This window comes from Mauremys reevesii, linkage group 1 (genome assembly GCF_016161935.1).
Source record: "Mauremys reevesii isolate NIE-2019 linkage group 1, ASM1616193v1, whole genome shotgun sequence".
NCBI classification, from domain to species: domain Eukaryota; kingdom Metazoa; phylum Chordata; order Testudines; family Geoemydidae; genus Mauremys; species Mauremys reevesii.
This window is the reverse complement of record NC_052623.1, coordinates 20601778-20626279: the sequence shown is the minus strand read 5'-3', so window position 1 is coordinate 20626279 and position 24502 is coordinate 20601778. Positions and strand designations below refer to the sequence as shown.

General features: G+C 53.2%; 2 protein-coding genes across 3 annotated transcripts in view; both read right to left on the bottom strand.

The window, feature by feature from the left end:
• CAPN5 (calpain 5) overlaps positions 1 to 24502 on the bottom strand; it is a 131999-nt gene that overhangs the window by 30228 nt on the left and 77269 nt on the right. For both annotated transcript variants that reach the window (XM_039512069.1, XM_039512070.1), the window contains exon 3: positions 18826 to 18957. In XM_039512069.1, the coding sequence (XP_039368003.1) occupies positions 18826 to 18957 (132 nt within the window). The remainder of the gene's footprint in view (positions 1 to 18825; positions 18958 to 24502) is intronic.
• LOC120389935 (olfactory marker protein) lies at positions 5990 to 6489 on the bottom strand. The gene has a single exon (XM_039512071.1). The coding sequence runs from the start codon at positions 6487 to 6489 to the stop codon at positions 6010 to 6012; it is 480 nt and encodes a 159-aa protein (XP_039368005.1). The 3' UTR covers positions 5990 to 6009.

Below are 24502 nucleotides of genomic sequence, written 5' to 3'. Positions count from 1 at the left end.
GGGGCAGTCAGGGGACAGGGAGTGGTTGGATGGGGCGAAGGTTCTGGGGGGGGCAGTCAGGGACGGGGAGGTTGGATGGGGCAGAGGTTCTGGGGGGGGCAGTCAGGGGACGGGGAGGTTGGATAAGCGTGGGAGCCCCGGGGGGCCTGTCAAGGGACGGGGGTGTGGATAGGGGTCAGGGCAGTCAGGGGACTGGGAGCAGGAGGGTTGAATAGGGGTTGGGATCCCGGGGGCGGTTAGGGATGGGGGATCCCAAGAAGGGGATCCCTAGGGACAAGGAGCAGGGGGGGTTGGATGGGTCAGAGGTTCTGAGGGGGGGAGTCAGGGGGCAGATAGGGGGCAGGGGCCAGGCTGTTTGGGGAGTCACAGCCTTCCCTACCTGGCCCTCCATACAGTTTTGCAACTCCGAAGTGGCCCTCGGGCCAAAAAGTTTGCCCACCCCTGGCGTAAGCTGTCTTCAGAGACTGTTTTCTTTGTTACCTGTCTGTACCACCTAGCAGAATGGAGTCCTGATCTCTGAAGAGGGTTCCTAGCTGCTACTATAACCGCTTTGCTAAAGAAAAAGAAGTTTGGAGGGGAATAAAAAGCCAAACAAAAAAGTTTTCATGATTTCTAAAAGATTAACAACAGTGAATATAGATTAGAAAATGTGACCATTCCTCATGTAGGGCAGCGAATCTAAAGGAGACTGTGGAGAGGACTTCGTCATGGTCTACAAGGGGCTGAGATTTCTGACTGGAGACGGGCTCTTGAATCTAACAGAAAAAGGGTTGGCTAGGATTGGGAGCCTAACTTCCTTAAACTCCTTTCAAAAGCCCAGTTTAGCTCATTACTTAGATACAGAGGAATAGTGAAATAGTGCCTTGATGTCTCACTGTTTCCTTGTTCCCCCCATCTCTGGACTCTTGCCTTATTCTTAGACTGTCAGCTTTCTGGGGCAGGGGCCATCTCTGTGTTCTGTTTGTACAGCACCTGGCGCAATGGAGTTTTAGTCCAGGATTGGGGCTCCTAGCCCCTATGATGATAATATGAACAAGGCTGAGAAAAGCTAGCAGGCTGAACTCTGACACAGTACAGCTACTTGTTGTGCTGAGGGAGTGGAGATTGGGCAAAGTGGAGCTGTTTGGAAAGCTGGGGGCAGCTGGGTGTGTATGGGGGTGTGATGGGACACCTGCCCCACACTGGGCTCTAAGGGGTTAATAGAGCCCTTGGGAGACTGCGCAGGAGTTGGAGGGGGCGCCGCAAGCAGCTGCCATGTACAGGGTCCCTGGGCTGGGACCCAGAGTAGTGGGCAGGCCCGGCTCCCGCCCCCCGTCGCCTCCACTCGCTCTAGAGAAAGTGGCTGGACTAAGGAACTGTGACATTCCCCCGGAAGGAGGGAGCACAGAGTGTGGCGCAGACGGAGGGCTGTGTCATGACGAAGATGCCGCAGTCCTAGGAGTGACAAGGGTCCCTGGAGCAGACGTGACTGTGGCGAGACGCCACCAGAAGAGGGCGCACTGGCTAGCAGAGCTGATCCCCGGGACAGCCAGCAGGGGGCACTGCAGTGATGAGTCCCACCCCGTCCCAGGAAGGCAGAGGGGAGAACGGTGTGATGATCAAGGATGGGGGGTTGTTGGGGGTAAATCAGTGTTATGCAGGCAGCGAGGGAAGCCCAGTACTTCTGTGCCAAGGCATTTGCACTTGAAGGGATCCCGATTGTGCTGCTTTCTTACCTCCCCAATGCATCAAGGAAGTAGTGGCGTAGGTGGCTCTTGATGTGTAAATGCCTGGTTGGTTCCTATGGCTCTGCTCCAAGGCATTTGGTGCAGGGACATTGACCCTCCCTCTGCCCCAAGCTCCTTGCCCAGCCACAGACCCCTCCACCCCTACCCCACCCCCTGCATCTCCAGTCTCACCCACACACAAGCCTGTTTCCCCACCATCCCCTGCTAACCCTGTCACTGCCTCAACTTACCTGATACCCCACCCCCGCTGTGCCCCCACATCCCTGCTCATCCCCCTCTCCTCCGAGTCCCATCTCTCCCCAGCTGCCCAGTTTTGCCTCCACAGTCTCTATGTGAGATGTTATCAGAATAAGCGTTGGCATTTGATTCATGGTGTTCGTGGGGACTGGATTTGTTCAGCCAGAGGAAGCCACAGAAATGAGGGGAAAAAGGAGGCAAAACTTCCATTTTAATTTAAAAAATGCTGCCTGCACAAGTAGCTACACTTCACTTCACAAAAAACAGATTGTGTGGTGCTAAACCTGAGCCAGCCAAGTCATCATTAAAGCGCAGCACTGAGGGACTTCAGAGCAAATCCCAGGAGAAGCCGAACCATGAAGTCGCTACAAACACCTCCATGATCTGCAGGCCACCAGGTTCTTGCTTCCTTAGTAACCAGGGCAGCTATCCCTGGATCGTCCTGACAGAGGCATGGACACATGACTGCCTTCAGTCACCACCCCACTCACCATTTACTTTGTGCACTGTAGACCGGTTTAGCCAGCCCTTCTGGCTCGCTCTCAGAATACAAGTCACTCTATGGGACAGCCCCCTGGAATTCCCAGGAGGCACTGCTCCAAACACAGGGTGGCGGGTACGTGCACACGGTTCAGTGACAGCGGAGAAGGCCCAGCCCAAGCCATATTTGCTGCAAGAGAGTCAAGTCAGAGTCACACAATGGTCACAAAAGCACGGTGGTGGCTGTAGTGTGGGCAGGGCCGCAAGGCGTTTGTACATTGTGAGGTGATTTGATTTATCTCATAGCCCCCAAGAGGCCCATGGGAGGACACGACATGGTTGGTACACACCACTGAACCAGCAGGTCCCGTTCATGCCCTTGTAACCTCTCCTCCTAACCACGACTTTGGAACAACTAGAGAAGAGACTGCCCCAGAGAATCCACCCCAGGTTTTCCACTGAGCCCAGGGCAGGCTGGGACAGGATTGTGGGAATGAGTGGGTGCTGTGGGAGCTCATCTCTGTGCCTCGATTCAAGGAGCCCCCAGTCTCCAAGGGGGAATGACTGACAAAGGGCTCCAGCGAAGGAAAGCAGAGGTCCAATAACCACACAGCTCCGGGGCTGATTTTCAGGAGAGCTTGGGGAATTGTTTGTTTGTTTTTTTTAAACCAGTAAATGCCAATTAAGAATTGAGGCATCTGTGACCGGGAAGAATGGCCCTGGGTGGGGAGAACTCAGGGATTTCATTTCCTAACAGGAGGCGGAGAGCGGGGCTCTCTCCAGGGGGGCTCCCCAACTCCGAAGGAGGGAGACTCAAGCTGTGCCTGTCATGAGAGCCACATACAAAGCAGGTGAAGCCCATCTCTGTGCAGAAAGGCTGGTGCATCACTTAATGGGTGCTTGGGACTTTCTGCTCACCCCTGTGCAGACGGTCAGTTTCTGTAATGAGGCCAGACCCTCGGCTAGTGGACATTGGTACTGTTCCAGGGGCATGGAGATTGGCTAACGTCCCATCCCTGAAACCGTGTCATGTGGATCTGAGATACACCGAGGAATCAGAAAATTCTCTCTCTCACTCAACAGCTACACAAGCAGCTAAATATCCAGCTACGCAGCTCACTCCAGGAATGAAGTTATTACGTTTTACAGATCTTAAGCTTTGCAGTGTGTGTGTATGGGGGAAGACACCTAAAAATCATGGGGTGAAGACTGATGGGTTCTCCTTTATTGTGTGTAAGACCAGGGCATTTTAGGTCAGAGGGAGACACATCCAACCTCATTCCTCAAGGGCTTTTATTTTCTATTGTACACAAATACATACCCAGCAGGATAAGCGCAGCATGAACTCGACACAGGCGGTGAGACACAATGAATTACCATTAAAGTGTCCTGACGACTCATAACAGCGATTTCAGTAATGGCTAGAGCTGGGACAGTCTGATTGGCCCATGTGGCATTTCAGGCCAGGAGCCAAACTCCGCTCTGGGATGTGTGTGGGTGGTTTCAGGGGAAGGTTGCCGCTAAAATCCCAGAGCAAAATCTGGCTCAAAGTTGCTACATTTTGTGACAAAAGGGAATAGGAAAAACTTCAATTCCTGATCACCGGGTGTCTCATTTCTTCAGGGAACGGCTCTAAACAAAGACAGAGAAAGTGAACAAATAAAAGTGACAGCACAGAAGAATGCACCTGCCATGTTGTTATTTTCTCCTGGAGAGACCCGTGTTACTCTGGTACCGCAGTGAAGGGAGCTCTCTTCCGCACGTGTCTGATGTTGTCTCACCAGCTTGCGTGACTCTCCGGCACATTTGCCTGCCTTCCTGCCCCACACCATTGCTGCGTACGCAGTGGCTGCCACTCCACCTGCTTCCACGGTCGCCTTGCGGTTCAGAGTCTCTCTTTGGCAAAGAAATGAGCTTTCCCCATCCCTTGCACAGGGAAGCTTGTATAAATCAGCTATAAAAATAAGGATGAACTGTGGGTGAGATCAAAGCTTGAGAACTGAGCTGAGGTGGGTTTGTTTTTCATGCAATGACATAATATATACCTCCGGAACAACCAGTGCTTTGTCCTAAAAACACTCTCAGGTGTAATCCTGTTCAGGACCATGGGACAAAGAGTAGCATGTACTGAGCATTTCCATAGCACTTTTCATCTGTGGCTCTTAAAACTGCTTTACAAAATAGGGTCCATATCATCACCTCTTTCACAGAGGGGAAACTGAGGCACGGAGCAGTTCAGTGACTTGCCCAAGTTCACATACCAAGCTGCACAATGGTAGTGCTGTGAAGAGAACCCAGGTCTCCAGCTTCCACCCATGTAGCCTATACACCAGACCCCTACAAAGCTCTATGCCTGGCAGGAAGTGTTTGCAGTAACAGTCCCTTAGGTTGTAAGCAATTTGGTGCGAGAGAAGTTTCTTATTCTATTGCTTGTAAAGCACTGGGCAAGCTTACAGCCCTAGGTATATAATTAATAACCAATATATTTCCATGTGAGCTTGGAGAGATCACATACCTGGACTGTACTCTACAAAGGACGAGCGCTGCACAAGACTCACATCTGGCTCAGAGCTACAAAGGGTTAAACTCTGCTCAGAAACCTTTGCTTTGCCCCTATAACTTTCCTAGCTCGGCACACAGCAGCGGATTGACCTTCCAACTGTCTTCAATACATAACATCCCCAGGCAGCGCACTGTCCCCGAGTTCAATTCGTACCACAGCAAGGCAAATGCACCATGAGAGTTACTCGCTGTGCAGCAGGGAACAGATGAGCTGCTGACATTAACATGGGTCCAAAGCCTGAAGTCCTCACTGGAGTTTGACCAGCAGGCCTGAAATTTGCAAAAGTGGCCACTGATTTCCGATGCATTAGCTGAGGGCATGAGGGGCACCTTGAGACTCCCTGGGGCATGATTTTCAGAGGTGCTGAGCTCCACAGCTCCAGCTGAGGTCAACGCGAGCTGCAGAGGCTCAGCCCCTCTGAAAACATGCTGCCTTCGGAAAGCCGGGGTACCCAAAGTCACCAGACACGTTTGAAAATGATGGCCTTGAGAGTGGAGCTCAAAGCGCTGGTCTGCGGCACCTCCCTTACTCCACACGACGACGTGCGGCAGAGATCCTCAATATTTCCACTAGACCTTTAACGTCTATGTAAGGCAGTCGGTCGGGTTTGATCAAGGCAGCCCCACAGCTTCCAAGCCAGCTCGTCCCCATCTCGGCAAGCTGCCAGTCAAACAGCTCACCTTGCACAGCTGAACTAACTAGCGTGCAATACTGCGTTCTAGGCTACTAAAGCAACCGTCCTCTCTCTCTCCATTCAGCCACAAGACACAACCTGTTGGGGAAAGTCTCCCGGGGCAGTGGGGAGCAGCCAGGGCAGCATTATAGTCACTTGGCTATTCTCAAACCATGACTGCTGGCTGCAAATCAACAGGGCACAATTATTTTGTCGTGCTGTCCCTTTAAAAGAAATGACCAATCACTGAATCGAAGTGAAGAGAAAGAAACATGAAGAGAGACACGGCTGGGGGCAAGAGGTGAGGGATCTGCCCAGGATGAGATGGATCAGGCTTTGAACACTACAGAGCACTTGAGGTGGGCTGGGTCGAGGCCATCGGTGAAGGAGAGGAGGAAGTACATCACCTTGCGGATCTTGGCCAGCTCCATCAGCCTTTCCCCGAACTCCTGGGCATCTGCCTCGTTACACTCCACTTCCTTGGTCCCTGGCTTCTTCCAGAAGATGCCCACCGGCTCCAGCAGCTGCCTGTTCATGAGGTTGGTGAGGTCGGGCGTCCAGTGCTGGGAGGTGCCCGTCACCATCACCTTCCCCGCTTTCTCCATCTGGATCTTCCAGTGCAGGAAGTGCAGGTTGTGCTGCCGGACGAAATCCACCCGGTAGATGTACTCGTTGGGCCGCAGCAGCTTTTCGCCATCCTGCGGCCGCTCGTTCCTCTGCTGCAGGCTCTGCGCCCGCAGCCGCATGCACTTGGTGAGCTGGACGTCCTGGACGAGGGGGAGCTCAAGCTCCGACGCGTCGCCAGCCATCGCTTCTGCCTCTCTCCTCCCCGGATCAGTTCTCAGCACTGTTTGGCTCTCAACAGGCCACCCTGGGAAAACGCAAACCCGAAGCCAATCGGCCCTCCCTCCCCAGTCCCAGCGGTGCTAGGCAACCTGGGTCAATGACGCAAAGTGCCCTCAGGGTTTCCTCTGGGTGCCCTCTTGTCTCATTTGCAGATGAGGAACAGATCCTGCCACTGTACAATAATCTATAGGGACAGGATCTCTGATGTCAGCCTCCCTGACAACCTCCTTGACAACCGCTCCCATGCAAGCCAGAGCACAGTTGTTTGTATTTAAATGAGGCCTCTTGCAGCGGGGCCACCACGTTACAGCGCTGGGCAGCAGGACACACAGGGAAGCAGCTCCAAGGGCCACCTGATTTCTCAGGGCAACCATCTTAGGGGCCAGGCTGTGCTCAACCTATGCAGAGGCAGGTGGCCACAGGGAACCTCTCTGCAAGGATTGCATCCTGAGCACAGAGGCTACTTCCTGCTAAGGGGGCAGAGAAAGTGGCTCTGCCCAGAGGCATGATGGTACTGAAGGGGTCTAGCAGTGGGGTGGGCACGCTCCCCCTTACAGCTGCTGTGAAGCTCCTGAAGGCAGTGGCTTCCTGTGAGAGGTAAAACCTCCCAGGGCCTCTACTAGGGTGGGACAACTCAGAACCATCCCACAACGCAGAACAATGGCTAAGCGCTACAGCTGGGCTGGAAGTATTTACATCCACAGTTCTAGGAGTATCATGGGATAGGCCTGAGTTCCATGGGTCTGTCCTGCCACCTTGGAGGACAATCATGGGATCCTGCATTTAGATGCTCAGAGTGTGTGTCTCTAGTGCAGACATGGGCAGACTATGGCCCACGGGCCACCGTCCTGTCCGGCCCCATAGCTCCTGGCCGGGGAGCCTAGTCCCCGGCCCCTCCCCCGCTGAGCCCCCTCCCCTGCAGCCACGGCGCTGTTCGTGCCATGCTCTGGACCGCCACTCCCGCTGGGCAGCGTGGGGAGTGCAGCTGGCTCTGGCCAGGTGTCACGGCTGCGAGCTCCTGCTGCTAGTAAGGGGGCAGGGGAGGTTGGGTAAGGGGGTGGGATCCCAGGGGCTGTTAGGGGCCAGGGGTCCCGCGAGGGGCTGGTCAGGGGACAAGGAGCAGAGGGTGGTTGGATAGGGAGTGGGAGTCCCAGGGGGGCTGTCAGGGGGTGGGGGTGTGGATAGGAGTCGAGGCAGTCAGGGGACAGGGAGCAGGGGGGTTGGATGGGTGGAGGATTCTGAGGGGGCAGTCAGGGGGCGGGAAATGGGAGGGGGCAGATGGGGGTGGGGGCCAGGCTGTTTGGAGAGGAATAGCCTTCCCCACCCGGCCCTCCATACAGTTGCGCAACCCCGATGTGGCCCTCGGGCCAAAAAGTCTGCCCACCCCTGCTCTAATGGTTGCAGCACTGGACTGAGGGTCAGGACTCCTGGGTTCTTCTATTCCCAGCTCTGCCGCTGACTCGCTGCGGCCTCTGCTTATAGGGGTGTTGTGGGACTTAACGTTTGGAAACTACTTTGGGAGCATGAAATAAAAAGTGCTGCATAAACATGAGGTATAGTTATTATCCTAGGGCAACACAGCACCAGGCTGCATTGTCACATCAACTCGCAACAGCCCGGCAATGACACACAGCCACACAATGTCATCCCTCAGGGGCATGATTTCATGGGGTCACCATGGTGTTGCTCTCCAGAAGACACACGTGCTCGGGTCATGTCTGAAGCAACGGGCTCCTGAAAAGGTATCGAGAGCTCATCTCAGTGCAAAATGCGACAGAGACCAGGAACTCAGGCAGGGTCGTGTTACTGTGAATGCCAGGGATTGACCCAAGCTTGGGGAGATCGGCACCGAGGTTGCTAAGAGCTGCACAGAGGGACAAGGTGATGGCACCACAGCAAGGAACAAGGGAGGTCTAATAATAGCCCCACGCCTTCCCACTGTCCTAGGCTTGTTTACTGGCTCAGAAGCACCTTTAGGACCAACTTTCCCTCCTGCCCAAGGGCTTTAAAGTTAAAAATGTATTCAGTGACCCTGGAGAACGTTCCGCAGCTGAGCTCCCGGGGCTAGTCACAGGGACCTAGCGGGGCATGTTCTGAACGGTGATGGATCTTTTACCTACTAACCCGTCAGTCCAACGCGCGTGGCAAGGGCAGGAGGAACAGAGCAGCCATGCCGGTACACGGGGTGGGAGAGGGGTTCCCCTGCAGGACTTTGAAATGTTGGCAAAGCCGAATCCTGTGGTCATTACACAGTCAGACCTTCCACTGAGTCAAGTTCTGCTCTCAGCTACCTACAAAGATGCAACCGTCATGAGTCTGGATTACCCCTCCTGGGGATATGGCAGCTGGGGAGAGGACTCGGAGGGCAGAGACTCCATAGCATCCCCTTGTGGAGTTTTAACTTGGATCATTCCACTGGGGCACAGGATTTGCCCCCAAGTTCTCCTCATGGAACGGCCAGTGGCTCTGAGCCCAGGCCCCGGGGGAGCCAGGTACCAGCTCTGGGATCCCTGGCCCCTCAGCACAGCTTCATTGGAGCCACTCTACCAAGGTTTCCCCCAGCAGCATCTGCCCCTGAACACACTCCCTTGGAAGGCACAGAGAGAAGCAACAGAAGAGCGAATGCAGCCAGAGGCTGATTTGTCCAATGTAGCCCATATAGATATATAGACACATGCTAGGTCAGTGGTTCTCAACCAGGGGTCTGGGGCCCCCTGGGGGGCCACGAGCAGGTTTCTGGGGGGCCACCAAGCAGGCCGTAAGTCTGTAGGACAAAGATAACTGAGCCCTACGGCCTAAAGACTTAACCTAAGAATTAACCAGGAAGTGACCTTCTGTCATAAGGGGCCACAAGACAGCAGTGACCCTGTATCACAAATGCCACCAGTCAGAATGCTCCATCTAGTGCTGCTGAACAGCTGACAGGTAACCACAAGACAATAGTTTGTAGCAGCTTTGGATACGTTACAGTAAGAGCAACAGCTTGAAGTAAATGGCCTAGTAACCTATGGGAGAAGAGCCCCCCAGCGTTAGTAGGGTGAGGAAGGATAGATAAGGAAATGAGGCTGAAATCCCTATTGCATACGCATGAGGAACAGAGGGCATTAGCGTAACCCAGTGGTCCCCAACCTTTTCGTCTGGCGGGTGCCAGATGAAGGACCGTGGCAGCGGTGGAGCATCCGCCGAAATGCCGCCAAATTTCTGCAGCATTTCGGCGTCGCTGCCTCTCGATGACGTCGCTTGTCGGCGGCAAGCGGCATCATTGAGATGCGTCGTCGCCGAAATGCTGCTGAAATTCGGCAGCATTTCGGCGGATGCTCCACCTCCGGCCAGGACGCGGGCGCATTTAGATGGGCGTAACCCATTATAAAAGTGGGTACTTGGCCAATGAGCCCCAGGGAGATTTCCGGGAACTCGCCAGGCTAAAGACCACTCGATGGGAATATCTGAGCGCTGGATTACCCTCAGGCTGCTCTGCTAGGTCACAGTGTTTGTGATTAGCTAATGGTGCGAATACAACCCTGACAAATTCAGACGGCCTCCCGAAGTGCAAGCACCATTCCCGCCTGCACAGAGAGCCTCGCTCTCAAACAAACTGCCAGGCTGTGGCCAATCTGGAGGCAGCTGAACCCTGGAAACCCCTATCATGTTAAATTGGAAACACTAAATAACATCCAACCCACAGGTCAGGCAACACCGCAGGGCTTCTGGAGAAGACGTGCATCCTACACCACCACCGATCCAGCTCCAATGATTCTCCTCATGCTACCCGACGCCTGCCGCACGCCGGCTGCAGACCCCCCCACACACTGACTCTCCTCGTGCTGCCCGCTACCTGCCCCACGCCGGCTGCAGACCCCCACCCGTACTGACTGTCCTTGTGTTGCCCGCCGCCTGCCCCACGCTGGCTGCAGACCCCCACCTGTACTGACTCTCCTTGTGCTGCCCCATGCCGGCTGCAGACCCCCACCCGTACTGACTGTCCTTGTGTTGCCCGCCGCCTGCCCCACGCTGGCTGCAGACCCCCACCTGTACTGACTCTCCTCGTGCTGCCCGCCGCCTGCCCCAGGCCGGCTACAGACCCCCACCCACACTGATTCTCCTCGTGCTGCCCGCCGCCTGCCCCAGGCCGGCTGCAGACCCCCACCCGTACTGACTGTCCTTGTGTTGCACGCCGCCTGCTGCACGCCGGCTACAGACCCCCACCCACACTGATTCTCCTCGTGCTGCCCGCCGCCTGCCCCACGCCGGCTGCAGACCCCTGCTGCACTGACTCTCCTCGTGCTGCCCGCTGCCTGCCTCACGCCAGCTGCAGACCCCCACCCGCACTGACTCTCCTCGTGCTGCCCGCCGCCTGCCCCACGCCGGCTGCAGACCCCCACCCGTACTGACTCTCCTCGTGCTGCCCCACGCCGGCTGCAGACCCCCACCCGCACTGACTCTCCTCGTGCTGCCCCACGCCGGCTGCAGACCCCTGCCCGCACTGACTCTCCTCGTGCTGCCCCACGCCGGCTGCAGACCCCCGCCCGTACTGACTCTCCTCGTGCTGCCCCACACCTGCCCCACGCCGTCTGCAGACCCCCACCCGCACTGACTCTCCTCGTGCTGCCCGACGCCTGCCCCACGCCGGCTGCAGACCCCCGCCCGCACTGACTCTCCTCGTGCTGCCCCACGCCTGCCCCACGCCGGCTGCAGACCCCCACCCGTACTGACTCTCCTCATGCTGCCCCACGCCGGCTGCAGACCCCCGCCCGCACTGACTCTCCTCATGCTGCCCTACGCCTGCCCCACGCCGGCTGCAGACCCCCGCCCGCACTGACTCTCCTCGTGCTGCCCCACGCCGGCTGCAGACCCCCGCCCGCACTGACTCTCCTCGTGCTGCCCCACGCCTGCCCCACTCCGGCTGCAGACCACCACCCGCACTGCCTCTCCTCGTGCTGCCCCACGCCGGCTGCAGACCCCTGCCCGCACTGACTCTCCTCGTGCTGCCCCACGCCTGCCCCACGCCGGCTGCAGACCCCCACCTGCACTGACTCTCCTCGTGCTGCCCGCCGCCTGCCCCACGCCGGCTGCAGACCCCCACCCGTACTGACTGTCCTCGTGCTGCCCGCCGCCTGCCCCACGCCGGCTGCAGACCTCCGCCCGCACTGACTCTCCTCGTGCTGCCCGCTGCCTGCCCCACGCCGGCTGCAGACCCCCGCCCGCACTGACTCTCCTCGTGCTGCCCGCTGCCTGCCCCGCGCCGGCTGCAGACCCCACCGCACTGACTCTCCTCGTGCTGCCCCACGCCGGCTGCAGACCCCCGCCCGCACTGACTCTCCTCGTGCTGCCCTACGCCTGCCCCACACCGGCTGCAGACCCCCGCCCGCACTGACTCTCCTCGTGCTGCCCCACGCCTGCCCCACGCCGGCTGCAGACCCCACCCGCACTGACTCTCCTCGTGCTGCCCGCTGCCTGCCCCACGCCGGCTGCAGACCCCCGCCCGCACTGACTCTCCTCGTGCTGCCCTACGCCTGCCCCACGCCGGCTGCAGACCCCCACCCGTACTGACTCTCCTCGTGCTGCCCCACGCCGGCTGCAGACCCCCGCCCGCACTGACTCTCCTCGTGCTGCCCGCCGCCTGCCCCACGCCGGCTGCAGACCCCCGCCCGCACTGACTCTCCGCCTGCCCCTGCAGACCCCCGCCCGCACTGACTCTCCTCGTGCTGCCCACTGCCTGCCCCACACAATGGCTGCAGACTCCTGACCCCAAGAAGGGGGGTCTCCGAGGTCTAAGGAGAGTGGGGCAGGCCCCCTATGTGCCCCTCCTAGATCTGGCCCCAGGCTTTAGCGAGAGTTTTGCCGGTGTATGGCCTGCAGGAGAGGAGCCATTGTGACTGAAAAGAATGCAGCATTTCTTGCTCTAGACAGAAAGAGACTGGGAGAGAGAGTTACGGACAGGACCGCCAAACTGTATGATCCAAAGTCCTGGTCCAAGCAAACTGCCCCATTGCCATCCCCCCCGCTACCACAGGAGCTGTGAGCGATCACCGAGGTACTGAACGCTCATCATGGCAGCGCTCCGATGAGCTGAGGCAGCAGGCGGCACGTCCAGTACACAGCCCAGGGAAGACCAAAGGCTGCTGCCTGCCCTAGCCACTGCAATGCCATATCCGCTGCTAGGAGGAAACCCGGGGGGATTTCTGACACTTTGCACATGACGCACATGAACCACCAAGGCAGATCAGCCTGAATCGGAAGCTGCTTCCCAATTACATCCATAACAGGCCTCTCAGGTGGCTGGGGTAAGGGCTGTGAGGAAGGGAAAAACATGAAAAGCCAGGCTCCTGGGACACGTGCAGTCTCACTCGGAGGAATTTGTCCCCAGCTTTGCCCGGGTGGAAAAACACCAGCTAATGCTCTTGTCAAAGCCAGGTAAAATATAGAAGTGTTTGGTCCTATCTCATGTATAGCCCTGAACACCTTGGACCACAGTGGTGTAGAGGTAAAAAAAGAAGTAGATAAACTAACCTAAACTAAACTCCATAATCCTCAAATGAGAAGTGGGTTTACCCACATTTACCCTCAACTACGCTACTGCTGGGCCCAGTTCTGGTCTCACTCTGGTGTCAATCAATGGATCGTAAAAGCAGAATCTGCCCCAGGATCCCTACCCCATTCTTTCAGTGAGCTTTATTGGCCAGGTTAGTACATTTCCTCTTATCTGACAGTCTGAATCAGAAGGGAAGAGCTTCAAGAAGCCCGGGCTGTGCTTTTCTTTCTGATATTTGCACTCGCGTATTTATTAATCAGTTAGAAACAGATTCTGCTACTGAAGTATATAGGAACAGTATTCCTTTAAATGGCCTGTGAACCCTCTAGTGGGGCTCACTGCGTTTTCTATGTTAGAAGCAGTCAGAAGCCAATCCGCATGTACGGAACTAGCCCTAGCATGGTTGTGTATATTAAGTAAACACAATTACTGGAGCTCCAACTGCACTCATGTGGTTTGTTCCCATTGTTATCGCTGTGTAAAGAGCCGAAGACACAACCATTCCCCTTACCCATGCTTAGGTTGGATATTAGGAAAAACTTTTTCACTCAGAGAGTGGTGAAGCACTGGAATGGGTTACCTAGGGAGGTGGTGGAATCTCCTTCCTTAGAGGTTTTTAAGGTCAGGCTTGACAAAGCCCTGGCTGGGATGATTTAGGTGGGAGTTAGTCCTGCTTTGAGCAGGGGGTTGGACTAGATGACCTCCTGAGGTCCCTTCCCACCCTGATATTCTATGATTCTATGAACAGCACCTTGTAGCCGCGCTGATTTCAACAGAAGCCTGGAGTTTCAACATAAGTAACGGGGGCAGATCACAGCCCTTAGAGTGCTTGCAGCGCTATGAAGCTCCTGATCCCTTCGGAAGTACTAAATGAGAATGATCTTGACTCGTAGAGAAGGACCCAAGTTGCAACAGTTGGATCCCAATTTGGGGTCTGATCTGACTTGTCTCAAAGTTTGGATGGTGTTACGATTGAGGGTTTGGGTCAGCCCATTCAGGAGGCAGCCGGAGTTAGAGTGGTCAGACCTGGGTGTGGACAGGAAACTGTCTGAAGGTTTGGGGGGCAGGGTTTAGATCCAGTGTTTCTGTTTGGACCCATCTGAATTTCTCATTTAAAAGTCACGTGCTATCTGGCTTGGTACCTCTGTGGTTAGTGCCATGAAAAACCCAAATTGCCAAGTCAGTTTACAGATGGGGAAACCGAGGCACAGAAAAGTGAATTGATTTGCCCCAAGTCACACAGCAGGCCAGGCAGAGCTAAGCATAAAATGCAGCTCTCCTAGCTCCCAGTCCTATACTCCAGCTGCAGCACCTTCCTGCCTCCCCACATCTTCACAGCCAGTTCCTTTGGCCAGGGCTGTTTGATCTGCAAGCTTGGGATGTGCCTCTTGCCGTTATTTTGGAGACAGAGGGTGCTGACGGGCTGTAAAATGATGCTGCTGGGGGGCAGAGAAGGAAATGCAACATAGGTCTCCAGAACCTCTCCCCCAATACTGGGACTGACGACAAGGCAAGCCGGCCCCTTGAACTGAAGAACCAAAGGACTTCAGAGCTCTCATGAAAATTATTTTGGCAAGGATCACTAATATAACAACTCATGGCTTGGGTTAGCATTTCCTTTTCTGGAGTGTCCCACTGAGCACTCAGCAAATGTTTGATCTCTTCCCTTTTTTATTATAATACTCTACAGTACGGGCCTGAACAATTCAGCTTCAGTTGACAGTAGTAAGCAAGGCACACATTTTTAACAGTGAGGGTGATTAACCACTGGAGCAAACCAATGGTTTTCAGATCAAGACTAGATGTCTTTCTGGAAGATCTGCTTACTCAGACACAAGTTACTGGGCTCCATACATGAATGGCTGGATGAAATGATTTGGCCTGTGCTAGATCAAGGGTGGGCAAACTATGGCCCATGGGCCGGATGCGGCCCGCCAGTCATTTTAAACCAGGCTTTGAGCTCCCATTGGGGAGTGGAATCTGAGGCTTGCCCTGCTCCGGCGCTCCAGCCGAGGAACAGGGTCGGGGATTGCTCCACATGGTTCCTGGAAGCAGCGGCACGGCCCCCCTCCACCTCCTATGTGTATGGGCAGCCATGGGTCTCCATTCTGCACGCTGCTCCCACCCCAAGTGCCGCCCCTGCAGCTCCCATTGGCTGGGAACCGCAGCCAATGGGAGCTGCAGGGGTGGTGCCTGCGGATGGGGCAGCGTGCAGAGTCACCAGGTCGTGCCTCACGTAGGAGCCGGAGAAGGAGCATGCCGCTGCTTCCGGAAGCTGCTTGAGGTAAGCACCGCCTGGAGCTTGCATCCCTGAGCCTCTCCCTGCGCCCCAACCCCCCTGCCCCAGCCCTGATCCCCCTCCCACCCTTCGAACCCCTCCATCCCAACACAGAGCACCCTCCTGAACCCCCAACCCCTCATCCCCAGCCCCACCCCAGAGCCTGCACCCTCAGCAGGAGCCTGCACCCCTTCCCACGTCCCAAACCCCTGCCCCAGCCCTGATCCCCCTCCCGCCCTCCGAACCCCTCGGTCCCTGCCCGGAGCACCCCAAACTCCTCATTCCCAGCCCCACCCCAGAGTCCACAACCCTAACCAGAGCCCTCAACCCCACCCCTGCACCCCACTCCCCTGCTCAGAGCTCCCCCCCACACACCCTGAACTCCTCATTTCTGGCCCCACCCTGGAGCCCACACCCCCAACCAGAGCCCACATCCCAACCCCAATTTTGTGAGCATGCATGGCCAGCCATACAATTTCTATTCCCAAACGTGGCCCTTGGACCAAAAAGTTTGCCCACCCCTGGCCTAGATAACCTAATGCTCCCTTCTGGCCTTAAAATCTATGAATCAGTAGCAACACTGCAGTGGGCTCTTGGCAGGTGATGTACAATGCTGCCGCATTTTCCAGATTACTAGAAAGAGGAGTGTTGGGAGAAGATTCTAGCCTTTGCCCCAGACCTGAACACAGCTCCTCTTTAAAAAAAATAAATAAATAAAAAGGATACAAGAGGCAGGCAGGCAGGAGCCCCTGAGAATTATGGGCTTGGAAAATTATGAACAAACAGAACAGAATTGCCAGGGGACAAACAGCAATGAGACAGGCAAGCAGAAATAATTAGCTCTCTAATGGTCACTACTTCTGCGAGATCGGAGGCTCTTAGGGGAAGGCCGGAAGCGAATGGTGAGTGGCGAAGGCAATTTGTATACAGCATTTAATAGCCTCAAAGTTAAAAAAAAAAAAATGCCCAAGCTTGCATCACACACACACAGAAACCCTGAGAGGCAGTGAATTGTCAGTGCAATGGAGGGAAAAGCTTAGAAAAGCCTCGTTGATTACCCAGAGAGTGACTGGGTCTGTCAGACAGCCAGAGGTCCCACTGAGGGGAAGCAGGGATGCTTTAACAAATAAACATCCCAATACGGAGCTTCAGTCCACAGGTTTGATTAGGCTAACCATGCTCTAAAAGCTAAACATCCGGGCTGTGCTGCTTCTTGGTTACTAGCAGCACAAAAGGGAAGACAGGGACAGCTTATGCGCCTGCGATGTGGGGCCTGATCCCAAAGCTCCCCGCAGAGGCTGATGGGAATACTTGACTTCAATGGACACTGGATGAGGCTCTTAGCACAGCACAGCAGTGCAGAGTGCAGCAGCACGGGGCTTCCTGAAGGCAACACAGCTACTGAGCTTCTTAGCATACCCAGCACTCCTGTAATCGGTGGCGGACTACTGCACGGGCCAGCGGGGCTCGTGCCCAGGGACCCTGGCCAATTTGGGGCCCACAGAAAAGTCTCCCCCTGCCACGGCCCCAGGGCTAGAGGAGCTCTCGCTTCCTGCCACGGCCCTGGGACCGCAGTGGGGGCACAGAGCTTCTCCAGTCTCAGGGCCACCGTGGGGAGGTGGGACCTGGAGAAGAGCGAGCGGGGCCACGGGGAAGGGGTGGAATGGGTGGGGCCACAGAGGAAGGGGCTGAATGGGGTGGGGCTGTGGGAAGGACAGGGATGGAGTCAAGGCAAGGGGCAGAACAGGGTGGGAGCATGGGTGGCACCACAGGAGAAGGGGTGGAACAGGGTGGGACCAGGGGCGGGGTTGCAGCAGAAGGGGTGGGAGGAAGAGAACAGGGGTGGGGCCGCAGGCTGAAGGGGTGGGGCAGGGCCACGGTTCTGGCGCTGGACCCTCCCCTCCCCCCACTTGCTCCGGCCCAGGGCCCCGGGAGGCCTTAATCCGTCTCTGCCTGTAATACAGGAACTAGCTAAAATAAGAATAATCAAAGCTCATGCTCCAGGGTGTAAATCTCACCCTATACACAACCAACCACAATGGGCCCATGCTACACAGCTGCTTGCATTCCTTGAACCAACCGGCCTACAGTCAGTCTGGGGGCCCCTGCTTAGCTTCTTGATTGAAGCTCAAGATTCAAGGCCAGATCCTCAGCTGATGTACATTAGCATCACTCTGTTGGCATCGATGAATGATCTGGTCCTCAGTGTACAGGCTGCCCCAAGTTTCTCTGCCAGGCAACATTACAGGACAGGAGATGCATGTGTTTTGGAGATGGCAGAGGCAGCAGAACTGTGGGTAGAGGGGACTCGTTATTTTCTACAATTCTGTAGGTTTTAAAAGCCATTAGATGCCTCACTCCCTCCATCATAGCGTTCCTGTTATACCATTTTTCTCAAATTAATGTAACTGCCTCACACGAAATTCCACCTTGTGCTTGCCACCACGTTCCCTCTGCCACCCAGCAGCACCCCGATCCCACCCACAGAGCAGGGGCTGCTTTCGCAAACAGTGCTGCGAGGAGGGAATATTCTGCAGGAGCGGCAGGAATGCATTGCATTGCATTACAGCACAGGGAGACAAGGTGAAGACAGGCATTACTGTCTGACACCTCTAGAGGGCACCACTGGCTCCCTACTGCCGCTGGCATCTGGGAAAGCCTTCTGTAAGCTGCATTTACACCGGCAGTCAGTGAAGCTTGTCTCAGTCGGGGAGGCAGTGGGGGGCTGTTTTTCCACACCCCTGACCAACAAAGTTTTACTAACACAAGTGCTAGTGTAGACAAAGCCTAAGTCAAGCTTCAGCCCTGATTTAGCTTCCTCTCGCATATCCTTTGTAGATGCTCAAATATTGCAACAGGCGATTGTGTAACGTTAACCAGACTATGGGTAGATTCCCATCTTCCCCCACCCAGCTCCAAGCCTTGGGGTGCCTGACAATAACTCAGGGGATAGAATCCCCATATGTAATTAAAACTGTCATGAGAACCTCTGCACTCTGCCCAGGACCGCAGCGTCTGAGCTGCATTAATTCAGATATTACAGAGATGGGTGCAGTTTAAATAACAAGAGAGGGATGAGATATAAACAAAGATAGGGCCAAACCAACCCCCTGGATCCAAACATCCTGAAATTTGGTGTGCGTAAAATCTGGACCCTAAATGTACAACTTGAGCTTGGTTCTGGTGTTAATTCATTAAAACAAAGAAAGGGCCGATATCCTCAGGTGATGTAAACACTGATTTACACCAGTTAAGGATCTGACCCAAAGAATCAGATCTGGTGTGGTGACACAGAGATCAGTGGAGTCACTTCTGATTTACACCAATTTAAGTGTGAGGAGAATCAGGCCTGAAGTGATTTATCAGGTGTATAATTTTAAACCGTTTTCCAGCAGGAGACATTATTCAGGAGACGACCTGTTAACTTCCAGAACAGGTGACACCAAAGCTTTGCAAAGGTGCCTTCACCAAGCACAGGGACTTCCCTACCTTCTGCCACAGAGATTCCCGGGAGGCCAGAGAGGAGCAGGCTGCCACGAACCAGCAGTTCCCAACTTGGCCCTGGTGCAAGTCATGGGAACTGATTCCATCCACAAAGAGATAGGGGTCGTCACAGATCTCCTAGAGGAAGAGAGGGGAAAAAAAACCCACAAAAGGTGAATGGGAAGCAGGGTTAGGCTTGAGAATTGGGGTTACCCTTGTCTTCACTAGTGGCACTGTGCACCCCTCCCCCGGCGCACACACATACACCCCTCTAACTCCAGCTACCATCCTAGCCAGACTAGGAAATCAACTTGTGGATGAAACCAAGGACCAACTGTCTTTTGCGCCGGTGTCAATCCAGAGTCACTCCATTGACTTCAGTGGAGGCGCTCCAGATTTACGCCCTAATTTAGCAAGGTATCCTTGCCCATGTGTGACGTGCTCATGAGCAGCCCCAATACTTTAACAAGACAACTCAGGTGCTTGAGGACCATGTGGGATCAGGGCCATCCCCAGGAGCAACTGAGAGCGGAAACGGCCTCTTGGTGCCAAGCACCATCACCTGGGGGCTGCTCGAGCTGAAAGGGCCAAGCCATTTACAACACACCTTTTGCAGAAAGTGTGTCGGCTCTGCAGCAAAACAAGGCAGACTCTAGTCTCCTGTCTACGGCGTGTGTACGGCGTTGTGCTTGGCACAGCAGAGCCTTTATCTCAACTGGGCCCTCTAGGTGCCACTGTGATACAAATAATAGATTCTGTACCTGTTAGCAGTGGGCGTAGCTGAACCAGCACTACTAGAGAAATGCTAAAAATCCACAGAGCAGACAAGGGAAGGGGCTTTCCCTGCTATTCAGATGCATTTTCCCTTTGTTTAACTCAATTCCACTGACCCCATTCTCCTGCCTTGCCCTTTGCACTCTTCAGATAGGTGGACTGTATCCCTCTGCTCCTAACCTCCATTTTCACTTAGCCGAGCTACAGATATTTTCCTCTTTTAGCCTTTCCTAACAAGTCAACCCCTCCAGCTCCTTCCCGGTTTTGGCTGTTATTATTATTGGTTATTATTTGTACTGCATTAGTCCCTGCTTGACTAGCGCTCCTAGGCGCTACACACAAATAAACAAACACGTGGTTTTGATTTGCCTGGGGGGAGACTTTGGCACATACTCAGGGGCAGAGTCATAGGTTCCTAGGCTAGATGGGAGGATCATCTGCTCTCACCTCCTAGTCACCCCTAATGCAGGTCTGCCCCATGCTCTTGAGATGACACCAACAGGGTTCAGCCCAAGCGCTGCAGCAGGAGGGTGAGATGTAAAGGCTGAAGGAAAATGGCTAGGAAAAGCCATGAAAACAGGGTGGATAAAAATTAATAATTTAAAAAAAAACTCTGATTTTTTTATTTAAAATTGGATTTTTTTGATAAAATGCTTTTTGAGGAAAAAACCTAGCTAAAGGTAGTTTTAACTAAGACACATTATAGCTCAACAATATCTCATCACGGAATAGGGATTATAAATTCTAATTCTATAGCAGGGGTCGGCAACCTTTGGCACGCGGCTCACCAGGGTAAGCCCCCTGGCGGGCCGAGCCGGTTTGTTTACCTGCCACGTCCGCAGGTTCGGCCGATCGCGGCTCCCACTGGCCGCTCCAGGCCAATGGGGGCAGCGGGAAGCGGCAGCCAGCAGAGCGGCCAGCACACCCCTCAGCCCGCGCCGCTCCGCTTCCTCTATTCTATGAGAGGATTTATTCATGTAATGTTTAAGAACAGTTTTGTAAATGAGTTCCAATAGTTCATGGATTAGAGATCCAATCTTATGGGGCGCCAGGGCTTCTGTATAGACTATTTAGGTTAATCTTTCTATCTACCCAATGGGACTCAGTGCTCTGTCTAGAAGATACCATCAGAGATGCTTAGTTTTGCAGTTCTCAGACTGTGGGTTTGTGTCTCCAGAGATAACATGCTTGTTAACAGCAAAAATGTTTTTAAATAAATAAATAAATAAAGGTGAGAAATAACAGACGTCAACCCTATTGTCCCTCTGCAAAGTCAATCCCTTGCCTCTCTCTAAAGGTGCAAAGTTTCAAAAAGTTCAGTGAATAGAAGATTGGTGGGGGCGGAATAGATCTGGACAAGGAGAAGAAGTCTGGAGATACAAGAGTGAAACTGTTTGAGCAGCATATTCCAGAAGTCTTGAGGTCTTTCTGAGTGTACCCTTCATTAATTTGAGATCTATCATGCCATTCTCTCACTAGAAGGGAAAACCTATAATGGCAGCAGGCCGTAAAAGAGACCCAATTTGGGAATATTTTAATGAAATTCCTCGACCTATGGGTAAGACAGGCATGCGTGCAAAATGCAAACAACGCAACAAAGAAATGCAAGGCCTGGTTGCCCCAATGAAACAACATCAGGAGAAGTGTTCCTTCTCAGGAGGAAGTTGCGTTGAAGATGATGAAAGGAGCATGTCTGAACATGCAGGATCTTCCAGTTGGCAAACTTTTTTATTTCATACTTCTTTCTTAGGACTTCCTGTCTTCCTTCTGGACTATTCTTGAATTCTCATTTTTGAGCAAAAAAAGTAGCAGTAAAAGCTATAACAAACTGAAAAAAAAAAATTCAAATGGCTAGTACGCAGCTTGGTCACAGACAATTTTGCAAATGCATCCAAGATGAGAAGAAACGATTTAGAAGAGAGCAAAGAGAGTCCCAAGCTAATATCATACGGTTGCAGTGCTCATTTGATGCACCTCCTAGCCAAAGACTTCAGTGTTCCAGAAATAAAGGCTAATGTCGTTGAAATTGCAAAATACTTCTGTAACAACCACTCTGCAGCAGCCACTCCAAAAAAAGTGGGAGGAACCAAGCTAACTCTCCCACAAGACGTGCGATGGAACTCAGTAGCAGACTGTTCTGAGCACTATATCAAGAACTGGCCTAATCTGATGACAGTTTGTGAACAAAATAATGAAAAAAATAGATGGCACTGTCACAGCCAAAGTTCTCAACATTGGGCTTAAGAGAAATGTTGAACACATGCTGAGTATCCTGAAGCCTATTTCTGTAGCCTTGAACAAAATGCAGGGAAATAGCTGTTTTATTGCTGAAGCTGTTGAAATTTGGAAGGAACTGAGTGAGATCTTAAAAAAAGAGAAATATGGAACGACAGAGTTAAATTACTAGCATTAAAAAAACGAATGGGACAAGCACTATCTCCAGCTCATTTTCTTGCAGGTTATGAACAAACAGGAAAATGAAGGTGAAGACGACTGAGTTAACTGCAGAAGCCAATATTTTAAGTTTCTCATGTTGACCTGGCTGACATAGTTGATTTAATTTTTGGTTGTTTTTGGGTTTTTTTAAGATATTTAACTATTTTAGTTAAAAACAATTTTAACAAAACCAAACTGGATTTTAAAAAACTTGAATGTTTAACTAAATTAAAAAATTCATATGCTTGTTTTGTTAAAATATTAGATGTTTTCTGTTGAGGAAAAAAATCCAGAATACATAATATTGTTGTTTTAGTTAAATAAAACAATTTAAATGCCTGTCTGGTAATGTTCTCCTCCTAATACAGCATGACAAGAAAATCCTCTAAATATAATGATTAACCTGTTGAACTGGAAATAGTTCACCTCCCAGTGACCTCATAAATATCTGCTTCAATTACCTTTGGTAAATGAAATAACCAAACAATCATTCATTTTCTGATATAGCTGTAAAACTAATCTGAAAAGTTTTCAAAATAAATCAATTAAAAATGTATAGTGTGCACCTTCTAAAAATAAAACCTACATTTATCTCTGAGTTGTGAAGAACATGAATTAACGTTATAAGAAATAAAAAGAAAGCGCTTTTATGTAGAAATCCATGATTAAATCGAGTTTTCCTGACTACTGATTTAAATCAAATCCACCCTGCATGAAAAACACCAAGGACTTTCCCCCCCTTTTTCTAGATGGATTTCGGGCAAAGGGCACATTACAGATGCAGAGGTGAATGACACCACCGTGCTTTTGATTTCAGAGGGAAAGGAGAAGAGAGGAAGCAGCAACATTGTCACTGACCCTATAAGGCCCAGAGCAGACATTTCCCCTCGAGGCTGGTTTATCACACACATACCCCGCACTGCCTGGCTCTGAGAGAAGGAAGCCAGGTGAATTCTAACATTAACACAGCCCCACCTGAAAGACAATCAGTGAGTCAGTCACTCTCTTGTCAGGCTGTGTGTGATCACCAGAGTCAGACACAAACACATGCACCCAGGGCTGTGTTAAGCCTTATGGGTCACGCCGGCGGGAGCGCAGGCTCCCAGGCAACCAGCACAAACAATTCTCAAGGTGCTAACCTGCCTCTACCTGGGCAAGAAGGTGGGTTTTCAATCAATCAAGGCCTCCTCTCTACAAATGTTTACAACACAGGCATTATTTAACAGCAGTGACAAATTCCGGCTTTGAATGCCAGTGAGCTACTTGGAGAAGGAGAAAGTGTCCATCTTATACCCAATTGAATGCCCTTATAGACAGGGCCACAGTGTATGTAGAATAAATGAGCCCACGGGCTCTGTCCGGCCCTTCTGACTCACGTGAGCAGGCCCACTGACCCCAGTGGAAACATGCACATGAGGAAGACCAGTAAGATGCAGCCATCATGCACTGGGCCGGATTCACCAGCACTCACTGGCTCCTTTGCACCAGAGGGGCATAAACTTGGCGCAGCTGTTTCTGCCGGAGCAGCACAAAGCGGGCAAGGCATGCTGCTGCCTCTGGCCCAGCATCTTCATAACGATCATTCCCCACACTGCTCATACAACACTTTCCACCCCATCACAGTCAACGCCACTGCACCGGCGAGCAAAGTGAGACAGCGTTTAAGGGACTCCTTCAAGAACAGGTGGTGGGGTGAAATCTTGGCCCCCTTAAAATCAATGGGAGTTTTGGCATTGACTTCAGGGGGGGCTGGGATTTTAACCCTGCAGTACCACATGGCTGCCGCTGGAAACTGGCCAGGGAGCCAGCAGAACCAGCCCCAGTGCAGAGGATCCTCCAGCAGCACAGAGCCAACGTCCCGGCTCCTACCCACCTGCACTCCCTGCTGCAAGTTAGAGGGCAAGGACAGAGATAAGGGGGCCTGGCATTTGCCCTGCGCCGTGCCGATCCCCAGCGACCATTTCACCCTGGTGGCAGCACATTTCATGTTGCTCTTATTACCGCATGGGGTCCAGCTCCACACACAGCTACTCCAGAATGAGGCTCAGGATATGCCACCGTTGCACCGCCTGGCGCCACCCTACGCAACAGGCTTCTTGGGATCTAACCCAGTGGAGTCAATGGCAGCACTGAAAGTAGAACCCAGAACTCACGTGTCCTGGTCCCATACCCGACACAACGGACCACCCTGCCTCCACCAACTCAGTGTAGCCACCAAACCCACCACGTAACAAAATCCCCTGGTGCACCAGAGCCCTGAGCTGCGGTGATTTATATCACAGTGATGCCCAGAGGCTTCAGCTGAGCCAGGGCTGCAGTGTGTTAGGTGCTGTACAGCCAGACACTAAGAGCCAGTCCCTGCACCACAGAGCTACATAGACAAGAGTGGCAAAGGAACGGGAGATGAGCCCAAGCACAGCTTTTGCTATGGAGCAGGACCACACGCTGTCCCCAGCTGTCTTTTAACATCCCT